A 13,311-nucleotide genomic window follows, 5' to 3' on the forward strand; every position below is an offset into this window, starting at 1 on the left:
TTCAATTTGGGGTTGTACGAGGCATCATCTATAGCCAGTTTATGGATGTCGACAGCAGAATCGGCAACAAAGCAAAGCTAGGTATTGCTGTGGATGGAGGCAACAACAAAACATATTTGTAGACACCTAAAAGATAGTCAATAGAGTCTGGTATCTTATAAAACTGAAAATATTCTAAATATAACATAAACTTAAACTAACATTTTTTTGTGGCTAAAATACATCGTGCTGCCAGCCCCGTACACAGCAGTACATTGCGTTGCTTCGTTGCAATTTCTAATGTCAGTTTCTCCAAATGAGGGGTGTGATCCCCATCGACTACCGCAGAAGTTCCTCATACAACCCCACCTCAAAACCTCCAAACTATCCCTTTATCTTGGAAGGAGGAAAGGAAACCTGCTAGTTCGCATTCTGTTCACATGCAAGTGGAGTAAGAAGAAGCCATTAGGGGACAGCGAGAGAGCAGGCGCATATCCTTTAGGAAATCGTATGAGTTGGGGACGAGAGGAGCAGTCCATAGGAGAGTTAAGAAGTAGGAAGCAGCACGGCGATGTGTGAAAGGAGGAGACAGTGAGAGGAAGCAGGAAGGGTCCCGGGTGTTCTCTCTCTACCTCTGCATGCTGGAGGCGGCGTCCAGGTGCCGTTCTCCAGACACCTGCTCCTCCCGACGCCCTCCATGGCGTAGCCGCCAAAACACGAGTACACCGCCACGTCCCCGAACTGGAACACCGCCCCCCGCACCACCCCGTGGGCCACGTGGAGGGGGGGGCCACAGGACACCCCTGCACAACAGCCCAGATGGGATGAGTTACTCACTACACGCTTTCTCTTCTCTGTCTCAATGGTACAGCTGATTCTTTTACTAAATGGCCTTAAGAGTCGATTAGCGTATCACTCTTCAGTTTCAGCGAAGAGGCCATTTTAAGTAAACAGGAAGTGGACAAAATAAAAGAAACACCTGAACAAAAGCATTCAGAAGGGTAAATAAAAGGGCCTTCCAAAATGTTCTTTTTTGTCTACCTATTTGAAATCTATAAAACACTTATTATGAAATGGTGTCCTGCAGAGTAAGAAGTCTGTGTCCATTGAAGGAAGTCAAGCGGTGTTTCCTACGTCCCTCATCACCTGTGAAGACATTGAATTTCATGCAAAGTATCCAGATGTGTCCGACACTTCAGTCGTGTGGCTCCACAGTCCGTGGTCTACCTTTCATGATGCATGCACACAGGAGAATGAACAGCATGCAAACACAAACAACGAGCCATAGCAACAGAAGCAGCATTGTGTTGCATATTCAGGGCGTAAGAAAGATCAGGCGACAAAGGTTGCCATAGCAGCCAGCCACAGAGGAGCCTGTAATTAGCCCAGCGTAAAGGACGGTGTTTGATGCATCGTTTGTTTTCATAGAAGCTCAGCGAGAGACAGAAATCAGAGATGACTTAAAGAGGCCGGAGCGGGCAGCCGTGCAGGTGTGGAGAAGCGGTGGGCACAACACACGGGGAGCATGCAGACGTGTGCATCAAATACACAACTTCTACTTGGTTCGCTAGTTTGATTACGTTATCTTCATTATGACATTTCATTGATTTGATGGAACATATTTAAATCACATGAACTTCATCTCAGAATGAGTAAGGAAAAGCTAAACATATTGTTCTTTAGCATTAGCATTTTCACTTTTACGTACACACATGATGAACAAACACTGTTGGCATTATCTGTCAAAATTAAATGAACTATAATAATGTATATTCAATAAAGTTATCGTATTATTTAACTGCAAATCAAGTGATAAAATAACTTCAAACAATATATTAAATATGAATAAAGCAGAATGAAATGTAGAAAACTCTAGTAAACAAAATAAAACTAAAATAAGCAAAGGATATTCACCAATCTAATATCTGTCAGTATTTATATTTGAGAATAGTCAAGATCTTTTAATTGATGGACTATGTGATCATATCATTTAGGCTTTTTAAATAAAATAAATAAAGTATATTTGCATATTTCCCAAAGAGGATATGCACAGCTGTTCCCCTTCAGATGAGATACGTACTCTCACACACGGCGCTGAGGGGGCTCCAGGTCTGGTCCGGCCTGCAGGAGACGGTCCCGCTGCCTCTGACCTGCTGACCTTTGGGACAGGGGACGCGCACCGACTGTCCCACATGAAACTCCTGCGGGGGCCCGTCCCTTCTGTCCCCCCCCCAGCCTGGAGGAGCCGGGCAGGACTTGGCTGCAAGGAACAGAGAGGACATTGTTAATGAATGAATGTTTACCCAATTGACACGCAAACTCTTCAACATGTAATCTAATCTGGTGAGACAACACCCCAGACACTGCCGAATTCCACAGAGGAGTCACACCTTACAAGCTTAACAAAGACAGATGAGATGTACATAATGGGCCTAAGACATATTTAAATGCAACATCATTTGGATTAAACACAACATTATTTAAGAATGTACTTCTTGGGTGCATTTGAACGTCACATCTTCACACATTTCCTGATGTAAGCGTCTATCAATATGTCTGATTGACCATGTTGTCACAGGCTATGTTGTGAAACAGATGGGGAAACTCAATGTTAGCTCACACTGTGTGATGTAAGTGTTGCAAACGTTTGCTAAGTTCACAGTTTGTGTAAGGTAACTGACAGTGATGTCAACCACAACAGGAAACCAGAGCGGGGTGTAGTAATACATTCATTATCTCATATCAAATCAGTCGTTTTGCATGCATGTCTCTCAGTCGTGTGTCTCACGTTGGCAGGTGGGGAAGGTGGAGCTCCAGGTGTTGCCCCCCAGACACACCACCAGGGAGTCTCCCACCAGCCTGTAGCCTTTGTCACAGAGGAACTCCACGGCGCGCCCCGAGTTCAGACTGTGCTCCTGCACCCTGCCGTGCAGCACCTCTCTGGGGCTGCCGCAGCCTTTGGCCACTGACCAGAGGGAAAAGGATGGAGGTAGAAATCATGGCACAGAAAGAGAAACGGTACTCTGGTCAAATAAACTCTAGACGTAGGTAGAGCTGGAGAAAAATCTAAAATGTTCCTTCTTTTTTCTTGTGTTTGCTACTTTTCAGATTTACGAGTTCAATGATAGCTTGTTTGTGTTACAACCACCCCGCCCCGCCCAAACCCTGTTTGTTTTTTAAATTGCACTTAAGCACTTTTTACTAACTTCCATCTCTTTTATGAATTGTCTTTTTGTTCAACTTATTTTGTTTTTAATAGAGAACCGCAGTGACGCGTCCTAAACCCCAGAAGTAAACTTCTTCCGGTTCCTTCGACAAAAATGCAATGCAATTTCTCCATAGGGTTTTGGAAAATAGCTGGAAATAAGGTCTGTGGTTGACACACATTTAAGAGACAGATCACGTTTTGTTCAGCCGGGTAATCTCCACATGTCTACCCTACTTTTATAATTTTCTAATCATAAATCTAATCGATAGATTTATGATTCGAAAATGGAACTGGGAGGTGAGGGGAACTAACCTGTGTACTAATTGTAGTGGCAATTCATGAGCAGTGGAAAACCAGGGAGCGGTTTGACACTTTATTAAAAGATATACTAATAGATAATAAATTAGCTCATAAAATATACTAACATCCTGTAATTAGCTCCTTGAAGATGTCTCTCGTTTGACGACAAAAATAACAATGAACTTTCGGTGTATTGCTCAGTGTCCGGCCCTCATACCTTCACATGTGGGCGCTGGAAGGCTCCATGTGCCGTTAGCCACACAGACGAGAGTCTTTAGGCCGACTAGCTGCAGGCCGGCATCACACACATAGCTGGCATTGTGCAGGTGAGTGTCGCCTGTCATTTGGACCTGAGCGTGTTGCACTGTGGGAGGAGGCCCGCAGGACTGGGCTGAGGAGACAATAGACAAGTGTAAAGCTGTCAAAGGTGTGTGTGAAGGTGTGTGTGTGAAAGTGTTTGTGAAGGTGTGTGTGTGAAAGTGTGTGTGAAGGTGTGTGTGAAGGTGTGTGTGTGAAAGTGTGTGTGAAGGTGTGTGTGTGAAAGTGTGTGTGAAGGTGTGTGTGTGAAAGTGTGTGTGAAGGTGTGTGTGAAGGTGTGTGTGAAAGTGTGTGTGTGAAAGTGTGTGTGTGAAAGTGTGTGTGTGAAAGTGTGTGTGAAAGTGTGTGTGTGAAAGTGTGTGTGAAAGTGTGTGTGAAAGTGTGTGTGTGAAAGTGTGTGTGTGAAAGTGTGTGTGTGAAAGTGTGTGTGAAAGTGTGTGTGAAAGTGTGTGTGTGTTGAAAGTGTGTGTGAAGGTGTGTGTGTGAAGGTGTGTGTGTGAAGGTGTGTGTGAAAGTGTGTGTGTGAAGGTGTGTGTGTGAAAGTGTGTGTGAAAGTGTGTGTGTGAAGTGTGTGTGTGAAAGTGTGTGTGAAAGTGTGTGTGTGAAAGTGTGTGTGTGAAAGTGTGTGTGTGAAGGTGTGTGTGTGAAGGGTGTGTGTGTGAAGGTGTGTGTGAAAGTGTGTGTGAAGGTGTGTGTGTGAAGGGTGTGTGAAGGTGTGTGTGTGAAGGTGTGTGTGTGAAGGTGTGTGTGTGAAGGTGTGTGTGAAGGTGTGTGTGTGAAGGTGTGTGTTCAAAAACAGGTTTAAGAAGGTTGTTTTCAATTCTCTTTGTGGTTTTCTTATGCTCCAATCCTTGGGAATTGCTAGTAATAGTGAGTGTCTAGCCTTTTAAGATTGTAGAATATATTATATTTAGGAAATAAATGGTGTACCTGCATTGAGATAACACCTATATGCATTTTTGTGCAAATCTTCCATATTTGTGGGGTGTCCTGTCTTTGTTGGTGTCAACACTCTTGAGGTGTGACTTCTTAGCAACGGATTAAATATTTGACTTTCTTCAAAACATTTCCTGGTTCATCCTTGCTGTATAAACAAACCTACCAACACACACCGGCTGGGTGCCACTCCACGTCCTGTCCCCCTGGCAGGTTTGGACAGAGTCTCCCTGTGGAAGGAAGAACAAAGTGTAAAGAAACAAGAACAGCAGATGACCTAAACACAGCAAAGTGTGGGAATATCGATCCCCATAAATAGCATGACCCATAATGCTGAAAGCTGCTTTTACAGTCAGCCGTTTGTGTCTGGAATGTAACAAAAGGCACTCATTGAGGGGAGTATTCAAATAGCAGAGGCGAGATGGAGTGAGTCAGCTCCTTCTGTTTTCTCTGTAACTGCACTCTCTATTCACCGTTGAAGAGAAATCATGTGACTTTCTGTAATCTGATCGGCCATTAGCTCAGTCTGATGATTACATTCCCTTTGCAGGAGAGGAAGAGTAAGGCCTTTGTTGTATTACAGGAGATGAGTGGGCAAAAACTGAGCATTTCAATTTATACTATACAAATCACACGTTTTTAGGAGTTCAAACACTTTGGAAAATATACTTTAAGGTTGAAAGCAAGATCTTTTTCAATTTTCTTACCTTCATGTCGAAGCCAGGCAGGCATGAGTACATGACAAAGTCTCCGTAGTTGTAGCTGTCCCCCTCGGTGACACCGTGAAGAAGAGGAGGGGGTTTCTCACAAAACACCAGCTCGCAGGACACTGAGGAGATGCTCGGAGCCCAGCTTCCACCCAGCTGATCACACAATACAGCAGAGGGAAGGAAAGCACTTCATTATTATCTAATTGACAGTGGAAACAAGCAGAGACGTGTGCAAAGTGGTCATTGCAAACCTAGTATGGCTAATTCAAGCAAAGTGATATCTGCATTTCTCTACATCTACTGCCAGGGTTTGATTGACAGAAAAAGCTTTTTAGAAAATGAGAAACTCCTTTTCATGCACATAAAGGAACAGAAGTAAGTTGTTCACGATTATTCAACAAGGAAGTCACATTGAGATTAGAGATCTAAGAGACTTTGACAAATAATTGACCAACATGTTTCCTACCAGACACTCAGCTAGTGCTGCCCCCTGCAGGTGGAGCCCCGCAGGGCAGGAGAGGGCGATGGTGCCCCCGACCGGAGTGAGCTCCTTCCCATTGATTATCAGATGGGACATGGAGAAGTTTGCGGGCAGCAGGCAGGGGGCGGGGCTACACCGGACGCTGTGTTTGGACCAGGTGCCGTCGCTCTGGCAGGAGAGGGAGGCTGTCTGTGAGGATAAAATGAACCCATCGTCACACCTGAAGAGTGGGAGAGAAATGCAGGGAAATGAAGAAAGGGAAAAAATAGGAGAAAGACATTTGGAAAAGCTTGAGAGTAATAACCCCAGTGTTTACCCGTATGTGATCTGGTTTGGGAAGGTGAAGGTGTCTCCCTCCACCTGAGCGTGGGCCACAGCGGGAGGTTTTCCGCAGCTCCTCGGCTCACAGCTGATTCTGGGTTGCCCCCACCTGCCGTCTCTTCCACAGGAGAGGTGTGGGAAGCCCTTTGACTGGTAGCCGGGGCGACACCTGTATATGACGGTGTCTGTGAAGGTGTTGCTGCCGCCCTGCAGGACAGCGTTGGGGACTGTAGGCGGGGCGACAGTGCACCTCCCCCGGCCACACACAGGAACGCCAGGGCTCCACACCCCCCCATTCTCACACACGGCCTGAGGGGGACCCAGCAGCTTGTAGCCTACGTCGCACTGGAAGTTCACTCGGTCTCCGCAGGCGCGATCCTGACCCTGAACCGACCCGAATTTCAGCACGGGGGGGGCGCAGACGCAGGGCCGACACTGAGGCACCGTGCCCACCCAGGAGCCCCGAGCGGAGCAGCGCAGGATGGGGGCCCCGGACACCTCGTAGCCATCGAAGCAGACGTACTCCACCACGTCGTCGTAGTTGAAGCTGGAGCCGTTCAGGAAGCCGTGGCTGATGTCCTCGGGGGGATCGCAGCTGATGATGTCACAGCGAGGAGCAGGTTTGTCCCAAAGCCCATCGGACTGACAAATACGCGCTGGATCTCCGTTAAGTGTGTATCCCTCATCGCATTCGTAAGTTACCTTGGTGTTTACCCCGAAATCAGAGCCCAATGTACGTCCGTTGGGGATTGGTGAGGGTTTGCCGCAGCGGGCGGATACACAGGTCGGAGACTCATGGCTCCAGGTGCCGTCAGCCTGACAAACACTGACTGATTTACCTTTTAGGATGAAACCGGGCCGACAGCTCAGTTCTATCTCTTCATTATAGCTGTACTGCTCTCCTTTGAAAGTAATATCAGTGGGGACTTTAGGAGGACCACAAGACACTGGCTCACACCGAGGCTTCTCTCCTTTCCACTTCCCATCTGCCCCGCAGGCCATCGTGTTACTACCCTTCAGGACAAATCCAGCACTACACTCATACTTCAAGACTTCGGGATACACAAAAGCTCCACCCTGAGCTGAGCCATTGGCGACAGCTCCGGGGTCGCCGCAGGAGACAGGCCGACACACCGGGGCATCATTAGTCCACAGTCGAGCTGACACACACTGCCTCACAGCCTCCCCCTCCAGCTCATATCCTTCCTCACAGGTATACTTCACCATACTGCCGAGGGACGTATCCGTCACATTCATCCAGCCGTGCTCCGGACTCTGTGGTTTTTCGCACTCCGCCGGGTTACAAGAAGGAGCCGTGCCGTTCCAGCCTCCGTCCTCCAGACACACCAACCTGGTGGGGGTTGTGAGGTCATAACCTTTGTGGCAACGGTATTCGATATACGTCCCGTGGAGGAAGCTCAAGTCCATGGGTGCAGCTAATGTGTCTGTAGAAGAAGCATCAGAGGACCCTACCACCCTAATATATTGCCCAAAGTCAATGTGAGGAGGCAGGCCGCAGTCGGAGGGCACGCAGAGAGGAACAGAGGAAGACCAGCCAAACTCCTCACAGGTCAGATGGTCTTGGCCTACGAGCTGGAAGCCGGGAAAGCAGCTGTAGAAAATGGTGACGCCAAAACTGTGATCCTGCCCCTCTACGAATCCATTCTCGATAGGTTGGGGTGGGGTGCATGCTATCTGCACACAAGCAGGGGGCTTGATGTCCCACTCCCCACTGGAGAGGCACGTCACAGTCTCTGGGCCTTGAAGGCGATAACCACGCCGGCAGGAGTACGTGGCACTATGACCAAACTGCAGTTTTGTATAGACTACCCTTCCGTTGACTATCTGTTTAGGGATGGAGCATTCGATTGGGCGGCAGGAAGGCACGCCTCCTATCCAGAGTCCCTTCTCTCCGCAGAGGACAGTGGAGTTTCCCGCTAAATGATATCCATTCTTACAGCTGTACAGCGCTTTGCTGAGGTACATCAGACCCTGGACATCAACAATACCATTAGAAATCTCCACCGGCTGAGGGCATTCCACTGGGATGCACTCTGGGTAAGGACTGCTCCACTGGCTACTGGCTAGGCAGGACACAGAGCCTTCTTTCCTCAAAGTGAAGCCGTCCATGCAGGTGTAGCTCACCATGGAGCCGAAAGGGAACGGGGGAGAGGAGGAGGAAGGGCCACCGAACGACACTTCAGGTGGCGAACCGCAAAACACCAGCTTACACACGGGAAATGTGTCGTTCCACTCTTGGGACGGGGTGCAGCGGAGGATCCGGGCTCCCTCCAGGACGTAGCCATCCTCGCAGGATAACTCCACGGTTCCTGACTCAGAGTCCAGGCCCTTCAGCACCAGGTGGTTCTCCTCCAGCGGCGGCTCCGGACACTGGACCGGCGAGCAGCGAGGATGCCTCGACTTGTCCCACCTGCCGTACTTCAGACAGGTCCACACGCCGTCCCCGGCCAGCTCGTAACCCTCGTCACAGACGTACTGCACTTTCCGGCCCACCTGGAAATCAGACCCCCGGTAATGTCCGTGGACGATGTTGGGAGGAGGGTCACAGGTCAGAAGGACGCAGGCGGGGAGGTCGGTGTTGGACCACTGGCGGTTTGCTTGGCAGATTCTCTCTGGGCGACCAATCAGTCTGAATCCTGCGTTACAGGCGTACGTCACCTTGCTGTTGAAGGTGACTCGACCTCTGACCTATTGGGTCGGTAGACAAAGGGATATATTATTAATTGTTTTTATTATTTGTTATTATTATTATTATTATTATTATTATCAAACAAATAAGAAAGGTATATATATTTTTAAATATTTAGTGCTAAAACTTTAATTAAGGAATTTTTGTATTTATTCCTTTCTTTATTTTTGGGATGTTTTAAATATATATATTCGTAAATAATTTGTTTTACTTTAGTCACTACTATTATTTTGTCTTACCTTAATTTTCTTTCTATAATTTCCCTTTTTAAGTTTGTTAAAACATGAAAAAAAAAAAGATAGTAGTACAAAGTTAAAAAGACAATGTTCTGACAGTTTATTTGAGTGGAAAAAAGCAGGATGTGTCTTACCTGGATGTATCCATTCTTAAGTGTAGGATGGGGGGGGCAGGTGACGGGTACACAGGAAGGCAGAGCCCTCCCCCACTCTCCATCTGCCTTGCAGGTTCTCCTCTTCTCCCCTCGGATCAGGAAGCCTTTGTCGCAGCTATACGCCACCACCGCTCCAAAGTTGTAGTTGGTCCCGCTCACATAGCCCCGATCGATGCTCTCGGGCCTGGAGCACCTCACCGGGACGCAGCCGATATCGTAGGGCGAGGGGTCCCACCACCCCCCAATCAGACACCTCAGGGTGGCCGTGGTGTTGAGCATGAAGCCCTCCTCACATTTATAGCTCACTTCGGTGTTGCTGGTGTATTTGGGTTTATTGACTGAATCTAGAATAGCATGGGGTAGATCAGGTGGACGCAGGCAGAAGTTTGCGATGCAGCGGGGGGCCTGCAGGCCATCGGGGGGGGCCCACACACCCTGAGCGTTACACACCATCTTGGAGTTGTTGGCGGCGGTGTATCCGTCCGTGCAGTAGTAGTTGGCGGTGTCTCCGAACAGCTGGTGGCTCTCGTAGGGCTCGGCGTGGTCGATGGCGGGCGGGGGGCCACAGGAGCGGGGGACGCACTGGGCGGAGCTGTCACTCCAATCACCGCTCGGCAGGCACTCTCTGGTCTCTGGGCCAATCAGAGTGTAGCTGTGGAGAAGGCCGAAAAGATCAGGAAATGAGGGAAAGGAGTCAGATTTGAACATAACCTGATATGATAAAGGTAACATTCGAATTGAGTTGTAACATCAGCAAACAGTGGTGGAAGAAGTACTCAGATACTGTGTCATATTTGAATGTCCTAATAATCCGATTCTGTGAAGTAAATAGTAACTAAAGCTGACAAATAAATGTAGTGGGGTAAAAAGTACAATATTGGCTTCCAAAATGAAGTGAAGAAGTATAAAGTAGCATTAAATTAAAATACAAGTTCCTCAAAAATTGCGTAAATGTACTTTATTCAATCACTGTTAGCAACAGCGTATTAACTGAGAAGACTTGAACCACATTTACCCTTCTTTGCAGACATAGTGCACCTTGTTTCCCAGCTCAAAGATCTCTCCTACAGTCACAGCGTCTTTCAGGGTGGGGGGCTCGCTGCACAGGACGTTCACACAGCGGGGGGTGGGCCGGCTCCACTCTCCTGTCGCTTCACACACCACCTCCACGGAGCCCTGTGGTCTTCGCAGTAACACACAGTATTTAGTTAACACACTCACTCTACTGCAATCAAAGTGTCACAGAGATGGATACAGGACCCTTTGTGAAAGAAATACATCAAAGCATGATGACATGTTACACATTTACACAGAGCATCAAATGGAGCTCACAAAATTACATTTTAGGTCACAACTGCATTGTGGTTATGTAGTGTGTAAAGGGAAAAACCAATCATTTTTGACTCCGCAAATATAAATACAACAATTGTACTTTTACTTCAGTTTTATTTAAACTTAAAGGGGACCTATTATGCTAATTTGCAGCACCTCTTTTCACCCTCTGTCTGAAACGAGAGTCCATTCTGCTCTGATTGGTTAGATGGCCAGCTCTGTTTTGATTGGTCAACCACTTAGAGATGTCCCGCCCCTTAGCCTTTCACTTACTGGGTGTTTCTCAATGTCGAGTAAAGCTGCTCCAGAGCCACTATTTCAAGCATACTACGTCATCGAGTGCCGCCGAAGGACTGTTCCAACGTCCAGCATACTTGGAATTCTACCGAGCCCGGCGTACTTCGTAGCGAGAAATTTTGAGGCTGCACATGTGTAGACTCCGCGGTCTTAAAATCCCCACAATGCTTTGCGCACGGACCAATTTCACAAAATCTGTGGCGGAAAATGTAAGGCAGGGCCGGCCTCTCATATGACGCACACCTGCACACTTGCTCGCCTGTTCCACTCTTTGTTTTCCGAATGCCAGGAAGGATTCTTGCCTCGCTTCTGAAGGAAGTGACTCGGAAGACATGTGCTACCAAGCAAGCGTCCTCGACATTGAGAAACACCCACAATGTGATTTGAGCGCTAGCCAATAGGAGTGTGAGTGTTTCACAGTGATGTCACTGTGTTTCGGAAGTAAACAAAGGAGTCCAATGGGGGCGTTTCAGGCAGGGGAGGAGGGGGAGTGTGTGGAAGAGAAACTCCCTCTGGAGGGAACTTTGGGATTTTAGCCTTTTGAGACCATTTACATGCAAAAAAAAACGAAATAACACACTACAGGAATGAAAAGACAATACTGTTTGATGATAAATCAAACATGAGTAGAGGTGATACTAAACAGCAAGTAACAGTAGTGTACCCATACCTGTATCCCTCAGCACAGGTGTATGTGACAGTGGACTTGTATGTGTTTGTGGTGAGGGTGTAGTCGGCGTTCCCCACATTCGGAGGCCCTCCGCAGGACACCGGGTGGCAGGCAGGCGGCGTCCCGCTCCACCTCAGATCAGCGAGACACCTGAACTCATAAGGGATCTGAGGCAGGAAGCCATTGTTACAGCTGAGAAGAAGGAAAACAGAGAGGTTAATAAGAAACTACAAGCGTATAATGTACACGTTTGTAACACCTTTTCCTACTGTGATCATTACAACACGGTGTTGTAGGGGATGCAAATGATACCTGAAAGTCACCTTGCTTCCATAGGTGAAGTTGTTTCCCGTCATGATGGAGTTCTCTGGGACGGATGGCAGCGGGCAGGATAGAGCTGCAGGGCGACGTCACACAGATGATTAGTAATCATTTTAATGTACCACTAGAAACATAATATTGCCAAATGCAAATCTAAAAAGAAAATAACCTCTGTACGCATTGCCATAAGGAGAGACACGTTTACAGACGCCTGTCAGTGTTATTGATGGGATGAAGATCAGATTTTGGCAGAGACATCTTCTAGGAATAATGCCACATTACATTTGACACTGATAGGATGAAAGAGGCACATAGGAAAGTGTTTAAATGGATAGAAGCCAAGGTGGTGTGACTGAGTGGCATTAGTAAATGAAGGGGAGAAGCAATTAAAGGGGTACTTTAGTGATTACATTTTACACTTCCATAAAATAATAGTTACAAGAGAAACATAAAAAAAGCCAAAATGAAAGTAGCCACACGTGTAAAGGCTCCAGAAATACAGGATTACACATTTCCCGTAATGCCCATGTCTTTCAAACTGCACCCCCACATTTAAGGAGACAGTCTATCTTATCTATTTCAGACATAACACTGCAGGGAACATCATGCAGCTGCTTTGTATAATTCAGATATATATTACAGTGTCACCTTTAACTGTGATCACTTCACTTTTGATATTACGATCAACAGCCAATGTGGGGGAAACACTATTCTATTTTGGAAGAGAACACCACTCAGCTGCTTTTAATATTACAGTGCAATAGCTTCACTTTCAGTATGATGGTCATCAGCCAATACGGAGCGACTGACAGGTTTGAACAGCCTGCAGGCCTGTCAGTCAGCCAGCTGAACAGTGGCTACTTCTGCTTTCTGCATAATAATGAAAGACTGTGGTTAAACTTGTGTAGTCTCATTTATGTGTTACTCACATCCTATTGGCTCTATTAGCTGAATGCTTTGATGAGGAAACTCCTTGATAATATTTCATAAAGTGGAGTTTAATAGCTATAGTTAAATTGAAACTCTTCCTATTAAGCCTGTATATTTGTAGTGTTTCATGTTAGACAGTCTATCTTGTCTACCTGTAACCTTTGTGTTACGCTATACATATAAAGCCATTACGTTTCTTTATTCACTCTGTGGTGGATTGTCTAACAACAAATATTTATGTAATGGCTTTATGTTACAGGAATTTTCTAATTTCAAATGTGTCATTCTTTGGTCAAATCAGGGACCACACAACAAGCGAAACAGCAGGCCGCTGTAGTTTATTATCAAATGTTATTCAAACAGGAATTCACTTTGTATTGGTTGTAACTTTGTTCAGGACAATGCAT

At 46.8% G+C, this 13,311-nt stretch overlaps 1 protein-coding gene across 1 annotated transcript in view; it reads right to left on the reverse strand.

Annotated features, from left to right (window-relative positions):
* Positions 1-13,311, reverse strand: part of svep1 (sushi, von Willebrand factor type A, EGF and pentraxin domain containing 1) — a 78,301-nt gene that overhangs the window by 1,871 nt on the left and 63,119 nt on the right. The window contains 12 exon segments of the mRNA XM_034150033.1: positions 612-782; positions 2,060-2,239; positions 2,768-2,944; positions 3,705-3,878; positions 4,908-4,971; positions 5,449-5,604; positions 5,918-6,152; positions 6,249-8,962; positions 9,334-10,006; positions 10,370-10,537; positions 11,654-11,845; positions 11,966-12,050. Of these exon segments, the coding sequence (XP_034005924.1) occupies positions 612-782; positions 2,060-2,239; positions 2,768-2,944; positions 3,705-3,878; positions 4,908-4,971; positions 5,449-5,604; positions 5,918-6,152; positions 6,249-8,962; positions 9,334-10,006; positions 10,370-10,537; positions 11,654-11,845; positions 11,966-12,050 (4,989 nt within the window).

The sequence above is a fragment of the Trematomus bernacchii genome, unplaced genomic scaffold (genome assembly GCF_902827165.1).
Source record: "Trematomus bernacchii unplaced genomic scaffold, fTreBer1.1, whole genome shotgun sequence".
In the NCBI taxonomy this organism is placed as follows: domain Eukaryota; kingdom Metazoa; phylum Chordata; class Actinopteri; order Perciformes; family Nototheniidae; genus Trematomus; species Trematomus bernacchii.